The 24429-nt window shown below is 42.3% G+C and overlaps 1 protein-coding gene across 4 annotated transcripts in view; it reads right to left on the reverse strand.

Moving 5' to 3' along the window:
• ARHGEF4 (Rho guanine nucleotide exchange factor 4) overlaps nucleotides 1-22941 on the reverse strand; it is a 113686-nt gene extending 90745 nt beyond the window's left edge. For 2 of the 4 annotated variants that reach the window (XM_031053072.2, XM_031053071.2), the window contains exons 1-3: nucleotides 20525-22941; nucleotides 17314-17637; nucleotides 12693-12822 (exon numbers count right to left, since the gene is read on the reverse strand). In XM_031053072.2, coding sequence (XP_030908932.2) covers nucleotides 12693-12822; nucleotides 17314-17637; nucleotides 20525-22849 — 2779 coding nt within the window. In that variant the 5' untranslated portion in view covers nucleotides 22850-22941. Of the gene's footprint in view, nucleotides 1-5326; nucleotides 5613-12692; nucleotides 12823-17313; nucleotides 17638-20524 lie in introns of those variants that run through there. The other 2 variants (XM_031053073.2, XM_005153956.3) reach the window with 2 other exon arrangements.
• Nucleotides 22942-24429: the final 1488 nt, after the last annotated feature.

Genomic DNA, 24429 nt, shown 5'->3' on the forward strand with positions numbered 1-24429 from the left:
TTCCATCTAGAAAAATAAGAGCAACTGAAGCATGGATATACTTGAAAGAAGGGTTGGTCTGAAAGGTTATTCTAAAAGGTAACTGAATCTTTGAGGAAATCCTGCCTTAGAGGACGTCCTATTCCTCAGAAAAGGGAATTAGCAATCACAACCTAAGTATTCTTCATAACGGTTGGTTTAGAAGGAAAAGAATAAAGATGGTGTATCTGAACAGGGTGTACACCTAGTGAAGTGTCACAGGCAGTGCTCCCAAAGGTCCACGTTTTCCCCCTCCAAACACCACATCAGCAAAGAGGGGGATGTTTATCTGTTGGTAGCCACAGGTGGTAATGTGTGCCTCACAGGGACATGAAGAGTTACACTCATGTATAAGAGGAGTATGCATTTACAGCCACCCAATACATTAAATCTACAAAACAGCTGAACTTATAAAACCTGGTTCTGTCCTAAACAGGTACAGAAACATGATTACACTTTTCTGCCTACATTTACACTATGTTCTATTCCTTTTTATGGAAAAGCGTGATGCTCGAGGGCATTTTGCACTGAAAAAAACACTTTAAGCATGCTGACTGTGTAGGTGGCCAAGTTTACAGACACTTAGCATTTACTGAGGTTGCATTCACTAGAAACAACCACTATTAATGTAGATGCCATCACTACTTTAGTATGATGCCAAGTTACAGTTCGGCAACACTTGTCACATCATTTGGAATACATATATTCAAAGAAGAAATCTTCACTTAAGCCTTAGGGCAGCTCGTTAGTTCAGATGAGATGTTAATCTTGTAAACCTGCCTCAAAAGTTCAGCTTTTGAGCTGAACCCTTACACTGACCTGACTATCAATCACAAACGAAGCCACACAGAGCAAAAAATCAAAGTTAATTTACAATGGATTGTTGTATTTTAATTCATTGATTGATTACTCAGAAGATGAGAGGAAGTTATTCTGGCAGGTGACAAAGGAAATACTGGGGGGGGGAACACATAGCACGTGCTACAAAGCATTCAATGAATCCATCTGAAACATCCTTGCTCACAATTTGCCAAGTCAAGGGTGAAACAAACATAATGTCACCATGCTATAGTGTAGGCTTTGAGGCACTATCCCCCTCCTGCTCTCCTTCGGAAGCATTCTGCAACACTTTGAACCTTGAATCAATCTCCCGTTGTGTGACCTCTAAGTCCTGCTGACTACGCGACCCCAGAGAAAGAAGGGTCAGTGAAATCATGCACTGCAGTCCATGAACACAGCTGAAGACATCAGTACCAAAAAAGCAGGGCTAGGGGAAGAAAAAGGGGAAAAAAGAGCTCAAAAGAAAATCTCTCATCAAAGAAGAAGGATGCAAAGCATTTGCCACAGCTCTATTACTGTCTCTCTCATCAACCACAACAGTGAAATGAATGACTTTAAAAATCCTTTCTAAAAAAAACCCCACTTTTTAAGGTCCAAGTGCAAAAAACAAACCAAACCCACATCAAACCCCAAAACTCCCCACCCACATACTCTATGTTTTCTTGTTTGTTTAAAAGCCATATTCCCCAGGCTAGTAGATGAGCATACCTGCATATCAGGAGCTACAAAACTGTGCAGAGGTGCACTGAAAATGTACAAGTGAATTGCTACATAGGCACAAATACACAGAGGAACTCTTTGGGAAACTATGGCAACTGCTAGTCCACCAAGTTGCAATTGTCCCTTTGTCCCAACCTTTCTTCGCTCTCCTAGTCCTTCCCAACTTGGACAAGCAAAAGAATAACCAGAAGTATTAATGAGGTCGGGAATGGACCTGCAACAAAGGAGCTGGAAAAGCAAAGAGACCTACTCACAAGCTTGAATCTGGAAGTATTCTAAAGGAAACAAACTTTTCAGTAGAGCTGTACAACAGCGATGAATGGGTTATAGGCAGCAGGAGCCTGGGATACAAAGCCTTGCCTAGGAAACAGGGGTTAGAGTGCCCATAATGCCATTGAATCACTGGAGTATTGTCACAACTGACCTTTAATTTGGACGCCTCTTGGCTTTTTGTCTAGCTGAGATACTTAAGGCCTGATTTTCAGAACTGCTGAACAACTTCAACTCCAGTCATTTTCTCACTGGAGTAGTGTACTGGTCAAGCCTTTGGAAATTGCCTCTGTTTAAAAATAGCAAGGCTACTACTATCTAAGTACTTACATAGATGTACCTCTTTTTCTAACCTAAATCAAACTTTGAAAGCCTCTCAGGCCCTTTGTGAGAGTTACTGATGCTTATAAAATCCTCTGGCATCCTCAAGTGAAGAGGCCAACAGAACTGCAAAGCATTCCCTCTTTTCATGTTTATATTTAGCCTTAGGGAGAAGGGCCTCCTCATGTCATATAATGTAATGTATATTGACATTTAGATGCCATGGACTGATTATTAAAAAACAGTAGAATTTTTCACTTCATACAAGTCTGAACTATGGGTTTTGCATAGATTTTCCAAATGGGAAGTTTGTGCTGTAACAATAGGTCTTTTTCAGTTTCGTATCACATTTAACTTCCCCTCCTGATCAATACAAGAAAGTCAACTCCAAAACAAAAGCAATTATACTTCATTATTAAGCCAAGACAGCTTTTCCCTCTTGAACCTGGGAAAACACTACCTGCCTTTTCTCTTCAGAGGATGCCAATTTGTACTTCTGAAATCCCACCTTGTCAAATCTATACATGTGTAAACAGACACACACATCTGTCTTTTCACTCTCCTGAAAGCTATGTAAAAGAGAAACACAAACAGCTGCATTCCAGTTGTACTGAAGACCTCCCCCCTCCACTTTTCAGTCACTTAAATCTGGTTTGTTCCTAATATTTGAAGTCTTAGACAGCAACAGACTCAGGATGAAGATCCCTATAGACAACTTTATGTACACCCTGGGAGAAGAAAAGCAAAACTCTGTCCACACATCCAACCTTAATGCCACTCCTGGTAATTCAGAATCCCTTTAAAACAGAGAAAAAGACTGACTCATCTTCCAGTGCTTTTTTTATACACCATCAGGTGGTTCATAGCATTTCCACCCAGTTCTTTCTCCCCTCTCCCCCAGCTTCTTGATGTGACACATGCCAAGGTGCTGGTGACTCCTGCTCCTTCGAGGTGAGGCCATTGTCATGCATTCTAGTAACTAGTACTCGCCTGCACTACCAGCTGCTATTGCTCCTGCTGGGTCTTTTTAAGCAGTGTATTAAATTTTACCATTCAAAACAATATTTTTAGCACAAGCTTTAAAGAAATCCTGCCTCGCTCCTCTGACAGCCAATTGGCCTTGATGGTAAAGAGTGGGTCTCTCACCACAGCTTAATCCAAAATTTAATACAAAGATTACTGATAGAACAGAATCAAAGCAAAATAAATTCTCTTGGGAGATGCACTGCTCTTCAGATTTAATCCTAATTCTGACCTGAATTTTGTGAGCAGTTAGAGGCAAACTGCTCAGACATCTTTTGTACATGAGAAGACAACTACTAATACTACAGTATTTTGATGCAGCAAGGAGCCTGAAGTGCAGTGATCTGCTTTCATTATTGTACTGATAGATCAGTACTGTAATTATGTAACTTAATTTGGTTTCTTACTGTCCTCAGTCTCTCTCCATACCATTTCTATTCTATTTCCACATCTCTGCATTTCCTGCTAAATGCATGCAGCATCCACAAAAAGACACCATGCCTCACTGCCTTTGGAACAGGAATATTGTGGAAGTGAGCATTTACAAAAAGAGAGCAAGCTTCAGAGCTTGCTTTTGCTATCATCCTTACTTCTTTTATATCACTGTATATCATTTGTGTCAACTGACCTGATTAAACCCAAGAATGCCTCCATGGAGGAAAGCTGATAGCAAATCCTCCCAGCCAGGATGGACCAAACCACCACTCCTGCCTGGTCTGCAACTTTGAATAGTAGTCTGAAAAAGGATCCTGTGCCAGGGCTACGTTATGCCAATGTGAGAGCCATGTTGGGAATTATTTGCATTTCCAGTTACAGGAGAAAATGAGCCAGCATATGCTACTGAAACACAGAATTGCATCCCCTTGCATTTGCAGCCCAGGTACTTCACCAAAACAAAGCACCAATGGCCTGATCTCACCCTTAGCCTTTTTTCCTTCCCCAGACTCTCAGGACATACTGTAGTTGTTTTAGTACTTCTTGGCCACCCGTAAGTTCAGGTGCATGGGTTGGCAAGACAGATAGGTTGGCCACCCTGATATAGTTCTTCCCTGTTTGATAGTGCAGTTACTCTCACTTCAGCAGAGGACTGCAGAGCAGCAACAGAGATTAATTCTATTAAACAGCCCCAAATCTACAGTAATAGATGATGGAATTACAAGACCTTTCAATAATTAAAAGTGTAATATGCAACTAAAGCAGATTATGCAGAACTATACCTAAAATTCTTTCCAAGCCTTGCCTCTAGCTGGTAGCATGGAGTATTTTTACTAAGGAAATGGCAGTCACTGGTGGCTTTGAAGGTACTTGTCTGAATTTATCTGAGGAACTGATTTGTTGCAGTTCTACTAAAAATCTCTCTGGACAGTAACAGTCAGGAAACAAACAGAATAGTTCAGCAACTGCTCATCATTAAAATCATTGTGATCTTTGCTAAGATCAGTTGGGAATGAGAAAGCTTCTTTGCCATGCTTGCAGTTCAAACACCCAAACCTTAAATAGTCACATCAGTGACTGAAAAACTAAAATGCCAGATCCAGGCAGACGGAGCCAGAAGAGACCCAGGCTATATCAACATGCCTTGAAATCTCTGGTTCAGAAAGGAATGAAATGAAAGATGGGAAAACAGGAGTTGAACTTGAGCAGCCTGCTCAGGGAACTGCCTTTCCCTCTTTCAGTGCAAACCTGCCTAGCCCTCAGCTGCTGCACAGCACCTCACTTGGACATTTTCTAAAGGCAGCAATACTCCACACTGGAATTTACACAGAGAAATGTCAGCTCTAACACTGGATCGTATATAATTAAGGTTAAATAAGAAATGCTGTTCCAAAAGGAAAGAACAGCTCTAATCAGGTAGAAGCCTAAGCACTGTTTCCAAAGCCATTAAGAACCTCTTTCTTTGCCTTCTCACTTAAGAGGTATATGAAGGGTCTGTGTAGTTTCGTTTTAGCTGTAGGTCTGCAGGGGGTACAACTAGCAAACACTGAATGTTTTGGTTAATTCTCTTGACTAAGAGGCTGCATTTCCAAATTATGTACTTTTTCCAGGTTTGATGTGTTTTGTCAAGGTCAATGCAGTATCACACAGCAGGGCGGTTTAAATTAAAAAAGAAATAAGGGAAATAAAAGTCCCTTACCTGTGGCAGAGTGAAGACTCTCCAAGCTCCAGTACCTGGACAGGACGCCTCTCATCCCACCACCACCACACACTACCCCACTGCTGTCTGAATCTGAACCCGGTGAGAGCCCGGAGCTTCCACTGCTGCTGCAGTTTTCCCCACTGTGTGCCCCACTGGACTCACTGGGGCACTGCTGGGTCCTCATGCAGGCAGGTAAGAGGGTGAGCCAGGGGCTCTGCTCTGCTGGGGGAGGAAATGGGCAAAGCGCTCTGTAGCTGCTTCCAGGGCAGTGGTACCTGGCAGCGCTGTGTGAGGACTGAGCTGGATTCCTACCCTCCTCTCTGCTTGTCTCGATGCATCCTGACATCATAGGGGTCCACTAAGGAGGCTCCCTCTGTGGCATCTCTACTGCTCTCTGCTGCAGCTTGCAGCAGCTCGATTTTATTAAAGCCGATTTCAAGGCATTAAAAAGCAAGGGTGGGAGAGAGATCTTGCCTCCTAATTTAGCAGAGCTGTCAGATTAAAAATAAATAAGTGGGAATAGTAGAATTTCATGCATTTTAAAAATGCACAAGTGAGAGAGACCTTGTGTTATCTGCTTCCCCTGAGAACTCAGAAAGGACTTAACATACAAACTAATCATGTTTAGAACTGGCTGTGGCTGCTGCTATTAAAAAAACTATTTTTGTAAGTCCTCAGAAAAAGAATGCAAAATGAAATCAAAGCCAGAAAAACACAGATTGAGATCTCGGGAGGCTGCAGCTGGGAGCTTTGAAAAAAATCATTTAGCATCCATCCATTCCCAGACCATAGATCTGGGATGGTCCCTATTTGAGTGTGTGATCTTTGTAAGAGACCTCAGTCCCAAGTAAAAGAGCATCACTAACCATGTTTTAATTAGACATGTTGATTACCCAGCATATGATTCAATCTGTCCCTGTAAACAGAATTCCAAAGAATACTAGTTTCCTGAGAACACAGAAATACCTGCGCTGTTTAACAACACCTTCCAGACACCACAGGGGTTTTATGATAAAGGCCATTTTGGCACTGCCACTCAGCTAAAACACCTGCCTTATGATGGCAGATTTGCCCAACTACCAACATAATTTAAGAGTACTCACATGGTTTGTACCATGCACAGCAGAAAACATGAAAGAATTTCTGATGCTAGGTACCAGGGTAAGTGTAAGACCAGAACTCGACTTCTTCAGTGTGAGGTGATGCAGGTCAGTTCAGAGTTAGCCATGGCACACCCTGTAACTAGGGTTTGTACTGAAGCAAATGAGGAGCTCAGCTATCCTAGCACAGGGGGGAAGTGGCAGACACTCATCAGTGGGACACAAAGGAGTAGGCTGGGAAGCAGCAAACTGCTCCTACCATTTCCAAAGTGTGCCTAGCCATTCAACCCCCAATCTAGGAGCTTAATTGCACAAAAGAATTGAAAATGGTTGTTTTCCTATTTTTGTGTAAGGTAATTCTGTTCCAAAGTAAATAAAGCCACATCATTGTACATGGCCATCACAGCCTGCTCTGACACAGAGCCCCTCTGACTTTGCCTCACTATCTGTGCAAGAGCAGGGTTATTTTATTTCAGTAAGATTTCTATTATACTATTCCCTAAGTGAAAAATCTTTGCCCTCCAACACTGCAGGTTACTACAAAGCATCCAACAATGCTAAACCAACTCTTTTGAGTCCTTAAGTATTTCGTCTATTCTTTACAAGAATAAAGAATATTTCGCGACTACTGCAGTAATAGCAAAAATAACATTTCTACAATGGCCCATAACAAAAAACATTCCTTAAATTATTTTGTGAATGTAGCTACTTAGACCAAAATATCTTCCTCTGATGCTTCACAGTACAGAAATGGAAACATGTTCTCAATTTGATTGCAGTAGAGCCACTCTTCTGCATTGACCTGGTCCCTCCAGGGCCTCCTAGAGCTGTCTGCATTAAAGTACAAACGGAAAGAAACACTTCTTGCTCATCATAATGGGGGAGTGGTGGATGTGGAGTACAGGGCACTGAGAAGAGGAAGGGATGGTGCAGTTCTTCAGGCACAAAGGTTAAGGAAAAGGTACAATTCAGTCCATATTCTCCTACCTCTGCTCCCTGAAGTCCCTGCCTGGTACATGAGAAGTAAGGAAACTCCACATACCTGCACCTCTCTTTGACTGAACTACTAAATGTTATTTACAGCTCTGTAGCAGCTGCCCTTGCTTGGGAGATCTCTGCCCTCACCCTGCTGAAACTGCTCCATCTGTTCACCCTCCCACTCTCTGCACTGAATGCTCCTGGCAAATACCAGAAGCTGCTTATTCAGTGCCAGAGTGCTGTAATCCTAGGAAGGTGCTACAGACATACTCGTAGTATGTGTATGCACTGGAAGGACATTTTCTAATAGAATGGAAAGTGAGGAAAAACGCCACAGGGTCAGGTTGTGGAAAGCACAACAGAGTTCAAAACTGCAACCCATCACAGGGATTTTTGTTAAATCTACATAGAGACTTTCTCCTCTGACACTAGAAGACATTAGCTAAAGCTGCTAACTATAAATTCAGGACCTCATTGGGCAGCCTGATCAACATAGTCAAGCAGCCCTGAGATTTGGACAGCTTGATCCTTAATACCTGCTGGATTTTTTAATCTCTGTTGGGTTCTCCTGTAGTCTTGGATCTTCGAACCCCAATTGCCAGAACCAGTCAGGATTTGCTAAAATCTTCTTTTTCACTCTTTATCCCATGGAAAGCTGTTATGGATATGCTAAATCAGTAGCTAATACACACAATCCCACTCAACCTGCTATTTTCAGGAACTCAGCCATCACCTGGTCCAGCTTCTAAAGCTGGATGAAAAAAGTCTTGGAGCACGTTACCAGGGACCTCATAGACCACTAATATTTGTGGCTCTGGTTAGACAGAATCAAGCTTTGACATCGAGGGTCTAATCTGTGATTCAGAGACAAAATGAAGAAAAACCCAGTAGGCAATATGATTACTTTCTAGCCACTTACATTCAATGCTACTTCCATGGGTTAACAAGGATGGAATGGACATTTCATGCTACAGCTACAATGATACACTCCTGAGGAGCTGCATACCACATTTTTCTGTGTCCCTTCAAGAACTAAAATGACAAAAATGGAATAAATTGCTTAGCTTGTTATTTTGCTGTACTACAGGACTCCTAAATATTTATAAGACATAATAAAGTCCTGTTATTAAGCTAGTATTTTCTCTCTTGTACAGATTTCTCCAGTGGCTGTCAAACATCTTCACGTTAACTGTTGCCAAGTGTGAGCTTAACAGCCCATCTATAGCTGGGAAAAGAAGATGAAAGCTGGCCCCATGAATGTTGAGTAAACAAACTGTCCCTTTGCCTCTGAGAAATACTTTCCACTATAGCAGCAAGGCCAGAGGATAATTCAGTATCACTTAGTGGTCACTGTTTTCCACACTGTCCACAAAAGATTCAGCCTTTAAGAATCTGGCCTGCCTATTTATACTGTTTATTTAAGATTTCAAAAGCTACCAGTATGCTCATCAGTACACATCAGTCAGAAGGAATTCATCCCTTTCTGGTTGGCATGACCAATACCAGCACCATGGTGGAACTCCAGGGCATCTTTTGTATATACCTGATAGCAGGAAATGTAAATGTAAAGATCTTAGGCTATTTAAATCTGACAAGGCACAGGGGAAGATGCCAAAAAATCATTCTGCATTTAAATAATGATTTTAAATAGTACAGGTTTATGACAAGTTATAGCACAGCTATAAACCTGACCTTGTAATACATTAGTTATATGTTTCTCCCTCTGTGAGCATATAACAAACCCTGAAGGCTTATGGTCATATGTGTGGCCCTATCCAAAAGTTTCACAGATTCTCTGGGCAGTAGCATAGGGAAAACCTCTGGGAGAAGATGACAAAGGCAGGAACAAGAATCTATTGCCAAACCCATGGGCTACTAGCTCCATCACCTAGCTTCAGCCCATTCTCACAACTCCATCCACTGCACATCAAACAGCTTCCCAGTGATATTCCCAATTTGAGGCACTGTCTTCAGGTTACAGGTATCAGGCGCAGGAGAGAGATGGGGGAGAGACAAACACGCTGGTTCACTACTTTAAGCAGTGTTGTTATCCTACCAGTGCTCACTCCAGCACATTTTGGGCCCTTCCCTCTTACCCCTCTCCTGGGTCAAAAGGTCTAAGATCTTCAGAAGCTGCCAAAAAGCAGAAAAAAACATCCCCATATGTACATTAGGAAGTGACTTGTTTCCTTTCTCTTTATTTCTTTCTTATTTCTTACTCTCTAGCTCAGCCTATTCAAACACTGCAGTAAACCAGGCAGTAAGGAACAGACACATACTGCAAGGTACAAATGAAGACATGGGCGAAACTAGACAACGAAAGGGAAAAGACAATACTGCATACCAATGAATACTACCTACCAAAGCACATAGTGCAGCTAAGAAGGTTCTTCCAAAGTATTCAAACATTCCTGATGTTTGAACAGGACAGTTAACTTTGCTGACCTTGGACAGGGGGGTGTGCACATGCATGTTGGTGGGGGTGTTCAACCTCTATCCTTCTTGGAAAGAGGCTCAAGACTCAATCTTCCCTGAATACAGAGATCAGCACCACCTCAGCTGCTCTTCATTTCACAGATGTCAGAGCCATCTACTGGCTCCTCACAGTTTCATCAAGTGACTGTTCTAGACAGAAGAGGCAGCAGGAAGGCAGTCTGCAAAACTTGATGAGTGGGCAAAAGCATGATGATGTGCCTGATCCCAGCTGCTGGGATATCCAGATGACAGGTTTGAGCCCGCCTCATTTCTCCCAGTCTGACATAAAGGCAGAGAGAACAATGTCTTGGTGCTCTAGTGCCAGCCAGAGGAAAGTAATGAGCACAGTACATAAAACTAAGCTATTCTCCTAATACTCCTCCTGTGTTCTAGCTGGGAACTCAGTTAAAATAGTAAGTTTGTACACAGCTATGCTCTTGTCCTCAGGTAATGGGTAGGTGTATGACAGAAGTCTCACAGCTGTGCTCAGCACCTTTTGGCCTGAGATCCTGACAGCCATCTTTTCATACCTGAAGATCTAGAGAGGGCTCCAAAACACCCCATTGCCCAGTATCTGCAGCATTCCCTGCACAAGGTGACCAGGTGCAGACTTTGGGAGTGAGAATCCCATTTTATTTTCGACATGGAAGTATGTATTGCACAGTGCTTTCATAACCATATGTCTTTTATACCTAAAGCATATGCTAGGATCACTAATACAAGTAGTTGCAGTTTTAGAGTTAGGAACCTTAAAATCAAAATAGAGATTAAATATATTCATTACTATTTAAAATTACCTACAGCTCTGTCAAAAGGAACAGGTATCACAACAAAGCTGAGCCAGAATCAAAGAGAGCATTCTGCCACACTATTGCTGCCTCAAAGACATGCCCAATCCTAAAACTGATCCAACAGCTTAAGAGTATTGCTTCAGTAATTTGCCATTTTCTTCCCAGCCACATCCCACTACAGGAAGGACACAGTTACCATCCCAAAAATGCTTCACATGAAGCCAGCAAAGAGCAGCTAATAAAGGCTGTAGCAGAAGCATTACAGCACTTTCTGTGCTCATTAGTTTTTTTTCCCCACTAGCATGTTTTTAGTGGTGGAAAAAGGATTCTGATGCATTTCATTTGCTTTGTTACATTTACACAGAAATTCTTAAGGTCTGGGCTTAGTTCACAGTACTAAATTCTCTTGCACTGCTTCAGGAATAGTGTGAAAATAATAGACAATTTGAGTTTCGTGCCCTGTTTCTAGGTACTACATAACCATCTACAGCAGTACCAACTGGTCAATCTACATTTAATCCCCCTGTTCAGCCTCTGAAATTTATATATATTTTCTAACTCTCTCAGACCCCAGTGGGGAACTATCAAAAAATTTTTATCAGCCGTTGACTCAGAATTTACTTCTATGATAGTGGTGCTTAGGGCTTTCAGCTTATGTCAGAGATGCGTACACAACTTGACAATGATGGGTTTCCATATAGGATTTCTAAGGAGTAAAGCTGCAGCTTTATTAAATTAGCCAGGAGCTGGTCCTAAGTGTTGGGGCAACACCAGATGCTTGTGACAACAAGCGAGCAAAGCCCCCACTGTTGAGAAAGCAGAGGTTTTGACACCATCACAATAGCTTGTTTTCTCACTTCTAGATCAAACCTCATGACTGCGCATGCACAATGTATCAGAAAGCAAACTAGTTTTGCTTGACAAAATATTATGACCACTGAATTCTGACATAATTAGCACAATATTATGATCCCTTAATGAGGTAATTCCAGCAGTGTTTGATCAATGATACAAAGAGACTTTCTAAGGCAGAAATGGCAGCTTGGCACCCAAGTGTGGTTGGCTTTTCCCAGCTAGATTCCTAACCACCAAACAACTCCACTGCAGTCTGCTTTTCTTGTCCCATCCTAAAGTGCTATGGCAGACATATCTGCAGTGCTTGGGCAGGCACTGTCAGATGGAGAATTAAAAAACCTAGCAAAGATACGACTCACTGTTTAATAATCTGTGCAACTTATATTTTAATTCTGAGAAAGTGTCAGTCACTGGAAATGAAGCAAACACCATACTTCGTGCACATTCCTCATGAAAAACAGCACACTTGTTCTTTAGGATGATTTAAAGAACAGGAAACTTCTACCTCTAGAGGCTCATTTGGTTGCTTTAGTGCCTAATTAGCAACTTGACCCACCGCAGTGCTCTCCAGCAAACACAAGGCAGAGTCTGTTTTGTCTGCAGAAACCTAATTCAAGAGCATGATATATGACATCATCCTAGGTGAGAAGGAGTTCTCATGAGACAACACAATATGCCTACATCAAGTATGCTATTCTTTCCTGTTAGTGTGGTGAGGCACTGGAATGTGTGGCCCAGGGAGGTTGTGAATGCTCCATCCCTGGCAGTGTTCAAGGCCAGGCTGGACAAAGCCTTGGGTGACATGCTTTATAAAGTGTGAGGTGTCCCTGTCTATGGCAGAGGGGTTGGAACTTGATGGTCTTAAGGTCCTTTCCTTAGGTCTTTTCCAACCCTAACTATTCTATAATTTTATCATTTGCATTAGTGATCTTTTCTGCACTAAAAAGCTAACCGCTGCCTTTTAACAGCACCCTGCTTATTCACTCAAGAAGAAAATCAGAACATGAAAAGCATAGGGAAGAATCTAAAGCGTATTTCTGCTCAGCCACGGCTGCAGCATTCAACATAAATTACATTAGAACTCTTATCGCACAGTTTCCATACTCAGTAAACCACAGCTTAATTCTCTCACAATTCATGGCCAAGTAAGACTAGGGTACACACCAGGAGAGGAGACGCGCCGTTTCCAGCCCACACAGTCTAAGCCAGTCGGAGTGCTCTGGGAAAACGGATGCAGTTTCAGCGGTAGGATATCAAACGCAACAGCTGACGTGATGGATGGACTTATTCCAGTCTACAACAAGAAAGGGAAAACAAAGACAACAACCATTAAATAAGATGCCCTGTAGGACAAAATGTAGCATTTATCATGGACCACCTCTTTCCACCATTGATGTCTGCTCAAGTAAGTAACAGTAAATTAATAGACACGTGGGTGATTATGGCTAGACAGGTTAGAAAACAGTGAGGAAGCAGGGGAAATTGCAAGGTAATAAGAACAGAAGTAGACAACCAGGTACTGGACTCATACTTCACATGCTACCATATGTATACCTACAGTCACAGAAAGTTTCACTCCTACCTATGAAGTGTCTAGCAGAAGAGGGAAATGTATCACCTCAACAAGTCATCCCCTCAGCTATAGAACTGTTTCCTACAACTTTATGACTAATACTTCCAGTTCTTGTATTTAACATGTAAAGAAAACTTTGTCCCTCAGAGATTTATTGGTACCAGTCCCCATGCATATAGGACCTGGATAACACAGTACTCTTCTCTCTGGTTAAAGCTGTAAATAAGATCTCTTACTCTTTCTACCATTTCATTGTTTGTTGTCTCCTCTTATCCACCCTGAAACAGAAATAATGTCTGCTTGATAGAGAAAAATGAAACCAACATTCCCCTGCTTATTCACCATTGAATCACAAGACCACAAAATCATAGAATAGTTAGAGATGGAAAGGACCTTAAGATCATCTAGTTCCAACCCCCCTGCCATGGGCAGAGACACCTCATACTAAATCTTATCACCCAAGGCTTTGTCCAACCTGGCCTTGAACACTGCCAGGGATGGAGCATTCACAACCTCCCTGGGCAACCCATTCCAGTGCCTCACCACCCTCACAATAAAGAGTTTCTTCCTTATATTCAATCTAAACTTCCCCCGTTTAAGTTTGAACCCATTACCCCTTGTCCTGTCACTACAGTCCCTAATGAATAGTCTCTCCCCAGCATCCCTGCAGGCCCCCTTCAGATACTGGAAGGCTGCTATGAGGTCTTCATGCAGCCTTCTCTTCTACAGGCTGAACAGCCCCAACTTTCTCAGCCTGTCTTCATACAGGAGGTGCTCCAGTCCCCTGATCATCCCCATGGCCCTCCTCTGGACTTGTTCCAACAGTTCCATGTCCTTTTTATGTTGAGGACACCAGAACTGCACACAATACTCCAAGTGAGGTCTCACAAGATCAGAGTAGAGAGGCAGGATCACCTCCTTTGACCTGCTGGTCACACTCCTTTTGATGCAGCCCAGGATACGGTTGGCTTTCTGGGCTGTAAGCGCACACTGAAGCCAACTCATGTTCAGTTTCTCATTGACCAACACCCCCAAATCCTTCTCTGCAGGGCTGCTCTGAATCTCTTCTTCGCCCAACCTGTAGCTGTGCCTGGGATTGTTCTGACCCAGGTGTAGGACCTTGCACTTGTCACGGTTAAACTTCATGAGGTTGGCATCAGCCCACCTCACAAGCGTGTCAAAGTCCCTCTGACTGAGATACTACAAGAATATAGGCAATCTGACAATGAGCAACACAGTTTGCAGTCAAAGTCACTGAAATTTGTAGCACTCAATGCGTAACATAGACTTTTATTCCTTTTCCCATCTCTCTTCTCCCCCATATCTCCTACAGCTGGCACACACAGAAAGTATCACTGACTGCAGGTGACTGGAAGATCAGCTGGTCAGTAAGCACTATTCCCACAGGTGTAGCCATTTACTTACAATGACCAGTTAGATGTTAACACTCAAAGTTGTAAGATCAGAAGCTGCTCAGCTTGTTTCTGGTAGCATTTCATTACAAGAGGCAGCTGGCTTAAGCTTTGAGTTTGGGAATTTACACAGACTGTTCCCATTTAAAGCAGAAGAGCAGCTCACTGGACCTAAGCAGAATAAAGACTGGTACATAGAACTGGTCAGAGATAGTATTTCAAGTGGTTATTTTATTAAAGATTGTTTCTTGACTGTTTGACCACATCCCTCTGAATCCCAACTGCCAACTTTCAGAGTAGATTCTTATTACCTCTATAGTCATGTGTGACGCTGATCTGAATGATAGAGCAGTATCAGAACTCAGTACTTGAAAAATCAAGAACTCCTCCCTGATTTGACCTATTGTTTCCACAATACTACAGCATTACATTACCTTATACATTGACCTGATCTTGACTTTACACAACATGACTTGCCATAACTGAAGCCACACATCCCAAGGCAGCCATGTGTCAGAAAACATGAGACTTGCAATTTCAGCTCTCCAAAGCTCCACACAGTTGCCTTGTCCCAGTCACAACACCACAATAGATAATGAACATCTTACAAAGCTGCTTTTGTGATGATCTGTTTCTCCTTATAAAACCAAATTTCAGATCCTTCTAAAACTGCCCTCAAACACTGCAGGTTGGGAAAGCACTCCCACTACACTTGGTAGTATGAATAAGCCAGCCTTATTACAGGAATAGAGCATTGGAAAGACAAAATAAAACACAAAAGGAAAAAGAAACCATGTGATGACCACTATAAATAAAAAATACAGGCCAAGAAATGCAGTTATATGGGCATACAGAAAATAGTCCTTGAATCCCAATAGTTCTTTCAATTAAAGCTAGCATTGTATTCTCTTGGCCTGCCCACAGAGATGAAGAGCGTCAACAGGCACTAAAACATACTTAAATCAATAGAAGCAGTAAAAAATATCCCTACCTACATACTCCTAAATATCTTCTACTCACCTCCATGCACAGCCCAAAGAAGAATGATCCAAAAAACTGAGACCTACCAGCCCCTAGGCTGTTAGCGAGTGGAGGCCAATGAGCAGAGGTGCAGCTGCACATCATTACACAGCTAATCACAGTTTAGAGGTAAATTTGCACCAGAAAGTAAGGGTGGGAATGCTTAAAGGAGAAGCTGTTTTCTGGCAGCATCAAAATGTGCAGTCACTCAGCAAAAGAGACAGCATTCTAGCTGTGCACTCTGATGGCTCCAGGGGAAGCTGTTGAAGTAACTAGTCACTGCTCTTAGAAGCACTAATGGTCTCAGTGCTGGCTAACACATCCTACAGCATGGGCTAGATTTCCATCACTATCCATGCTTGTCAAGGGATTGTAAGAGGAATTACAGCCTGTTTCACTGCCTTCTGTTTATCACTGAGCCTATGTAAGGCAGGGATTCATTTTCCCTAGCTTGTTACATGTCCAGACAGCACTAAGCATTCAGAACTCTGAACAAGGGAGAAAAATAACACTATTTCTTTCAAGATATTTTTAATCTTAACATACATATGCCTCAAGAGCATTATGTGCGGTCTTCAACACATAGGTTCTAGTGAGTCACGGAAGCATCCTCACTGAACTGAGAGTAAGCAATGTGTCACAGACTCATACCAAGCACTCATCCAACCATTAACCATCAACATTATGTTTTAAAGAGACTTACAAATACAACACAGCACAGGTTTTTAGCTCCTTTTCTTGAGGAGAGAACAGCGGGCAGTTTTTCAGAAACCCTGCTTCTGGAATTGGCCTGGCTTTATGCCCCACGGAACTATTTACTCAAGCACATGCTGATGTGTTGACAGGACTGGGGCCCCAGCTCCCCTCAAACATTGTCATTATGACGCAAGAGCAACCAGAAACATGCAACCAGGACAACAGAGAGAAAGGGAAAGAAATGCAGGTAACAGACCAAACCAGAAAACACTGAGGACAGCTTTAATATAAATATCTGCTACTTGTTTTCAAGCTTGTTCAGAAGCTTCTGCCATATTATCATCTGATGCTGCATGGAGTATCCCTCTATCTCATGGCCCTTTTCCCCAGAAGTTCTTTTTTATGTATGAAGACTAAATTTGGCTCTTGGATACAGATTCAAGGCTCTCCCTGAAGGGAACAGACCTTAGCTCTGGATCCAAGAGTAACAGATGCCACCAGTGTGAGTCACAACAGCCACAGAATTTGTCACAAGCAACCACAATGCTGATCTAAATGTCTCCTGTGGTGGAGAATACAAATAGCTAGAACTCCAATGTCAATGTCCTCTTGAGCACTTCACAGCAGAAATTTGCCTCAGTAGGAAGTGCGGGGTTGGCCTCAGATACAAGGGAAGTGTAATTTACAAGTCCCTTGTTCAAGTTATACAGCAGTGCCACAGGGCATGGCATGAGATTTCATCAGTTTAATTGATATTGATTTAAGGTAGCTTTGATATGCTCCCTGCTCTCCTTTCAGCTCACAGAACAATCTGATGCTCTTGCATCTTACTGTCCAACATGGCATGGGGCAAGAACTGCTCACGTACAGTGATTAAAATACCCACCACCTTTAGAGGTCATCACTTATGGACCAGGTTAGTGTTCAATCAGTCTCCACAGACTATCGGGCCCACAGAAAAGCAGAGAGAACTGGTACCAGAGAAAGTACAAGGACAGGAATAATGATGATGGTAGATAGAAGCAGCCAGAGCAGAGAGGATGTCAGTGCCAGGCAATGAGGATGATGGTGTACTGTTTCTTACTTTTAACTGGTCCCCTGGGAGGTGTCGCAACTGAACCCCTCTCTCTGGCTGTGTCTCCTTCTCTAGCTTCCATTTCTGGTTCCTCTCCATCCAAACATCATCGAAGCTGAAGCACTTATAGAGGGGTTTAGGTCTCTTCCTCCTCTCTGGAATCTCCTTGGCTTTTTCATCTGGAGCAAGGAAGGAAAGCCTCCAGGCTTTGCTCTCAAGGGTGGAGGTAGGGTGTGGGGATGGTGGAACTTGAGGGGGCCTCCTTTTGCGGTGGGGAACCCATTTCTCATTTGGCCTCTTTTCAGGCGGTGTTTGACATTGCTGTTTACACTCCTGTTTTACAAACAGCAGGTGAAAACACAGGGTTTGTTGGCAGGAATTTTGTTTGCTTCAAATCAGTTTGAACAGAAGATGGCAAAGCTCAGTTATGTAGCTCCAGAACTAATCGGAAGAGTTTTCCCAAGACAACTGGCTGGCTAAAACCAGCCTGTCTACACACTCAGCCTTCTCTATAGGCTTAGGGCTACTCCATCCCAAAGCAGCAGCTCTGCTATCCTTTGAGAGAGTAATATACGCTCCCCCTGCACAGAAAAATGCCCTTTTCACCCTTATTCTAGATGGCATATTACAATAACACTACTACTGGGATTTAGGTCACTCTGTATAATATTATTTACAAAGACAGACAGTATCTCTGAAAATAGAATAATGACCAGTCTCGTCTGTCAGTGTTTTTCCAACTGCACTTCAGTTATACAATGTGAAAAGGCTTCCTAGATGCCTTCAGGTCTGATGTATTATGTCCTGTGCTTTCTGATATGTTCTTTATGCTATCCATTTTATTTACTTGATGTTGGGCTGAGAGCAAGGAATTGCCCAGCTTTGTCCTTCACTCTCATCTGGTTTTAATGAGTGGCTGCACAATATTACAGTTTTTATAGTGGAAGAATTTGAAACCAAGCATGTCCTGAGGCATCTAACTACCACTCCAGGTAGCATCAGTATTAGAATCACTATTTGAGATAACAACACTGAGGAATGGATTATCCCGGGAATCTCTTTTCATGACAGGATAATGTTGTGTCCTGACAACACTACCTTCCCAGTTTCTCACTGTTCATTTGAAAAACCCAAATACAACAACCCTTAAACCACTGCAGGCACTTCATATCTGCTCTCAGTTAATCAGCAATCCCAGATTAATTCTCTTTGTCAGAGATGTCAGAATCTAGAAATACTTCTTATCTACTAGGTAGTATAACAAAGGAAAGTGTATACTGCTGGTATTCTGTGCTGAACATCATCACACAGGAGAGGTTTGAGGAGGAGAACTTGCACAGATTCTAAACATGGACATATTAGGATAGTTTGTTCTAGATTAGCCATTAGGCAGAAGCTCTTCCCTGTGAGGGTGCTGAGGTGCTGGCACAGGGTGCCCAGAGAAGCTGTGACTGCCCCACCCCTGGCAGTGTTCAAGGCCGGGTTGGACACAGAGGCTTGGAGCAACCTGCTCTAGTGGAAGGTGTCCCTGCCTGTGGCAGGGGTTGGAACTGGGTGAGCTTTAAGGTCCCTTCCAACAGAAACCATTCTGTGCTTCTATAATATCTCCATAGTGGAGAGCACACCGCAAGCTGAGCTGAAGGAACTTCATAATTATGCAATAATGTCTTTACTGATGTGAAACAGAACAGCACTTTTCAAATATTTTTTTTACTATTAAATGTAATTTTATGACCTTTTACTTAGCAACATACATAAAGAACACCATCCTTAGTATTTAGATGATAATTATTTAGGAAAACCTTAACACTGCAAATATACTTTGCCCAGTATCTCTGATGCATTTTCAGAAATTCCTGAAGAAACAACTTCACCTCCAAACCCAGACTGCAGTTCTGCTTCATGACTATAATGTCATGACAATGGAAATAAATAAAAACCCTATCTGCTTTAATAGATTAGACGTTATGTCCTGAAAGCTGTGACACTTACATTAATTTACAGGCTCCAGCTGCATTTATCCATCTCAGATATCATATTCTGCAGCCTCCAGAGGAATCAGGAAAATAAAACTGTTTTCATCTGGCTTAGATACCATTTAAATTTTTCATGGTTTTCTTTGAATTATTTAATCTAGCAATCAATTTAAGTAATTACATATTTTCTCCTAATGGTTGTATTATAGGATGTGGTCATGTCTGTTCAAGGCTTTACACATGCCTCATCTTTCCACTCTCTTCTAGATGCTCTTTTGGGTTATTGTTTACAGGTCAATGATTTTATTCATACTTTGACCCCTCAGCTGCAGAATAGCTCCAGACAGATCATCAGCAACACTGAAAAAGTAGCATCATCAAGCAAGTCCTGGGATCTCAGCTAACAGATCCGTCTCAGTCACTCTGTCCTTAGCCGCTGAAAGAGATTCCTAAACTCCCAGACATTTACAACTTGAAAAATCCTCTCTGGGATTAAAAGCCTACTGACAGTGGAAGTCTCTGCTTTTAAAGGCCTCAGCCAATGAAGAACCCCCTATTGAAGATACTATTCTTTCTGTGAGATCCAGCCTATCACAAAAAAATTAATGTGTTACCAGGACTAGATTACAATACAACATGAAAAGGAGAGCCTGAATCCCTGTTGGGTTTGGGTTGCTTTTCCCTGTTTGCTGTACAAAAGGCAGAAAAGGACTCCTAGTGGCAATAAAAGGGTAGTTTTGGTGACTGAGAAAGACTCAGGGTACTTTGAAAGACAGATACTTCTTTTCTAAAGATTTTATCTCTTAAAAAGTGACTACTAGCAATGGGTATCAATTTCTATGTTGCTTTTCACTGCAAGAAACTTAGTTGCTATATATCAGTTACATGGCTCGATTTTGCCTTAAGAGGGGTAAAACCCAGCTAAAAGCTGGGGTTGAACACAGGATGGTGTGTGTGTAATCTGTCTGAGGTATATCATGCATTAGTGCTGTTTTGATGACTCCATTCCTTTAGATTTTTGTGGTAAATCCTCCTTTAAAGACTGACTCAATTCATACAGTCATGAACAGGAATGGAGAGATTAAGTAGCACTACCTATCTTAAGCAAAGGCAGTATTTACACACCCATCTAACCAAAGCGTTCATTAAGCTATTAAAAAGAGTTCCACCAGAATTCCTAAACCGTATTAAAACAAAAGAAAACAAAGCAAAGCAGTACCTGATCATTCCCAGACTCAACTTACCTCGTCTCGGAGCATGTCACTAATGGAAGAAGCAGTGTTTAAGCTTATCTGGGACTGACTGCTTATGCCACTGTCATCCCTCTGGTATTCGTTGTCCAGTGAGTGTACAGAAAGTAAGAGACTACCTCTGGGTTTCAGTGTCTTTGGTCTCTCAGGAGCCTCCAAATTGCTTTCAATTGCAGAGCTATTCCCAAGAGAAATCATTGAAGTGGCACATATTCTTCCAGGATATCGGAAGCTCTTGTGCTGAGGCGTGGATCGTGGGCTCTGTGGTTTAGGACTCATGGGCCTACAAGGCATGTCTTTACCATCAGCATTTGAGAGCTGGGGACACGATGGACTTGACTGATTAAACGGCAACTGCAAGTCAGTGGGGCTAAATGGAGATTTCATCCAGTATTCTTCTAGAGAAGTATTTAAACTGTTGCTCAGAGCCTCCTGCTGTTCATCACAGTCTGAACTCTGTGAGTACCTCATGCCCATGTCATGGGACTGTATTCGTCTTCTCCATATACCTGCAGGTGAAGAGATACCAACAGGCTCAACAGATGTGTCAAAACAGTTGGTGTCTGCTGAGGAGCCATTAGCTGTGTCTGGTTTAAAATATGTGTGTCCATTGGAGCTATCCTGTCGCTCTATCGACATTGATCTCATTACATGGCTGCTAGTTGCATTAAGACCCTCCTGTGCTGGTGATAAACTTGCCAAGCCAGGCTTTTTTAGTCCATCTGCCTCCTTGTTTTTCAGAAAAGCTTTCCAGGCGCTCTGGAGAAGTTTGGCTTTCTCCTTTTCATTTTTCACTGATACTTTTGAGCTTGAGCTTTGCTCACTATTTTCTTTTTCCGGAGATTTGGACTCAAATAAGCTTGAGAGGGATTTGTGTGCCAAGGCCAACCTTGTCCTGAACTTTTTCCCCTCAGGGGTTTTATTTTTTTTGTATTCATTTTCAGGGAATGATTTTCTAGTCCCAGAGAATTCCACAGGTTCAGTTTCATTGCTTTCAGATGAACCTGAAACTTTTCTGTCTGCATATCTGACAGCAGCCAGTGTGGGAGAAGTTGAATTTGTATCTACATCTTCCATCAGTATCCGACCAGAACCAGAAGCCTTCCTCAGGCTCATTCTGTTGAATAATCCTGCAGGTCTCTCATAGAATAAATCATCATCGTCAGAGTATTCAGAGGTGTAGCTTTCCTTCCTGTGGAAGACTGAGCCAGATGAACAACTCTTGAAAGACTGTAAACTTTCGGTGTCTTCATCCTCTTTCCCAGCATCCAGGTCCTCCAGCTTTGCCTTGCTGCCAAAAAAGCTGCTACTTCCCTGATTTTCTGCTGTGGCAGGCTTGCTTTTCCTGAAAGATGTCATTTTTGAGAATACTAAAAACCTGGAAGCTTTCCCACTATTCCCATTCTTTGTTGGCTTTTGCACTTTATAGAGACTGCTGTTACTTCCTAGAACATGCACTGAATTCTCATCCATCTCCTCGCTGTTAGTGCTGCAGGTACTTATATTATCCAGGCCCAGCATGCAAGTGTTATGAGTCTCCCTTTTCACAGAACAGTTAAAGACATCAGACACATCTATATTCAGTGTACTGTCTTTGCTTGGGCTAGCTGTCTCTTCTGTAGCAGAGCCCTCCTTTCCTTCCCTAGGAGAAGGTTCTTCACAAATAACCATTTGTTCCTTTGAATCATTACAGCCTTCACTTCCTTGCCTGGCTATTGCTTGTTCGGAGCTGATGGTGAACCCTTGAAGATCAACATCAGAACCATCCCTTTGACATGAATTGCTTACACTGCATGCTTCCAGTGTTACTGCACCAGCTATATATGAACCTTCCTCTCTGCATTGATGTGCTTTTAATTCCCCTTCCTTAGACACCTGGTTTTCTCCTCTTTCAGCCTGTGACTTTCTGAGCTGTTCTATCTCTGATTCAAAACCAGTCTTTATTCTACAGGGTTCTTTCTCAGAGATCATAACACAACTGCCAATATGTGAGTTTAAAAGCGCTTCTTCACATCCATCCACCTGACTTTCTGCACTAAGTGTATCATTGCCCAGTGTTATAGCAACACTCCCAAAGTCCACTTCTGCACTCGTTACCATGGAATTACTACAGGTAAATCCTAAGGATGAAACTGCATCCGTTTCCTCTCTTTTCTCTTGTGAAACTTCTGTGTTTTCTTCAGCTGTATCTGTACCAGGAAGTAGCTCTGCACTACCAAGAAGGGGGTGGATGGACAGAATTTGTTCTTCACAGCTACAGCTTTCACTCAGAACTCTCTCTGGCTCATCATGAGTTTTGCTGACAGTACGAGCAGACATCAAATCCTTGTTCACTGTGTTACTCAATGTTTCAGTTACCACTTCAGGAGGAAGGTTATCATGCAATGTCTTGGACTGTAATCCTTTCTGCTCTACAGATACTATGATTAGGGCAGGCTTTAACTCTGGAAGAGTCATTAAATGCCTTCTCTGGTTTATATAATCTGATCTAGAAGTCATTTCAACAGCAAAGACACTGTCTTCATCCTTTTCTTTCCATGCAGGATGCTCATTTGTTCCTAGCTCAGAGTCACTTCTTAAGGCACCAGTTTTACAACTTGTGTTTTGCTGCATGGACTCCTTGTGTTCTGCCCCAGTGTTAATACCACCTGGCTGCAGTGGTGTTTCCAGGACTTTCCAAGCCAAGTCAAGGTTAGAAGAATCCTCTACCAATCGTTCCCCTAGCACAGTCTCCATACTTGACAGTTCAGATTCAAAGCCATTCTCCTTCAAACCTTGCTGCTGTATTCTGCCTTCGGAGACGCAGTTTACAAAACAATCACAATCTCTGCTTTCCACAATAGCAGGAAAACCTACATGATAAGATGCTAGGTTCTCAGTGTCATCAATACCAGATTCTACATCAGTTGCATCGGGGAATCTGTCTGCTTCCAGATCTTTTTCAGCTTTATACTGGTCACTTTTTATAAGTTCTTCAGCATTTATGATCACTGGCTCATAGTCCAGGGCAGATGAAGTCTCTCTTTGTTTTGGATTACACTCACAAGCATCAATCTGTGTAGAAGACAAGCTATCAGTACAGATACCTACTGCTTCTGGGCTAAGGCCACACGTGTCTGATTTAGAGTGCAAATAATAATCAGTGCACCAGGGAGAGCCTTGTGGTTGAAAAAGCTGATGCTTATTTGAGTCTATGTCAGTATTAAGAAAAGCTCTTTTTATGCCATATTTGCCCTCTATTTTTATTGCCTTTTCAGGGTTTACAGTTACCCTTCCAAAGTTTTTCCAAGTGTATTCAAAATCCAGCCCTTGGAGATGTATTCTGGAGCATGACCATCTAAATTTGTCTGTCAGAGGAATGCAGGTCTCCACATATTCTGTCTTGCTTTGAGCACTGATATTTTCAGGTACACTGTGCCATGTTTTACTTTCTGTAATCTCTGACCTTGTGACTGGTGGCTGAGATGTTGGTTCAAAGCAGCTCTGGTAGAAGAATGAGTCTGAGGTCAACATGATGTCTGTACTTCCATGTTTTACCCCTTTAGCTGTAGTTCTCTCACTGTCAACTGAGTTCCTCCTGTTGCATCTTAAACTGGACATAGAGTCTAATTCACACTTACAGTCAGATGTCTCAATGTAACTTTTACAGTTAGGTCCATTTGTTTCAAAATGAAGGTTAGGCAAACTGCAGGTTGATGCTGCATCTGACTGGGAGGAAAACTGCTGTACCTCAGGAAAAATCAAACAGCTTTCTGAGTTTGCTTTGAAACAAGCAATGCTTAATACTGCAGGATGTCTTGAAACATCATCTTCTATAGGTACTGAGTTGGTACACGAGTGCACTTTACTGCTTTCAAAATCTGCTTTACTTTGCAATACTGCTACAGACTTTCTGTTTG

The sequence above is a fragment of the Melopsittacus undulatus genome, chromosome 6 (genome assembly GCF_012275295.1).
Source record: "Melopsittacus undulatus isolate bMelUnd1 chromosome 6, bMelUnd1.mat.Z, whole genome shotgun sequence".
NCBI classification, from domain to species: domain Eukaryota; kingdom Metazoa; phylum Chordata; class Aves; order Psittaciformes; family Psittaculidae; genus Melopsittacus; species Melopsittacus undulatus.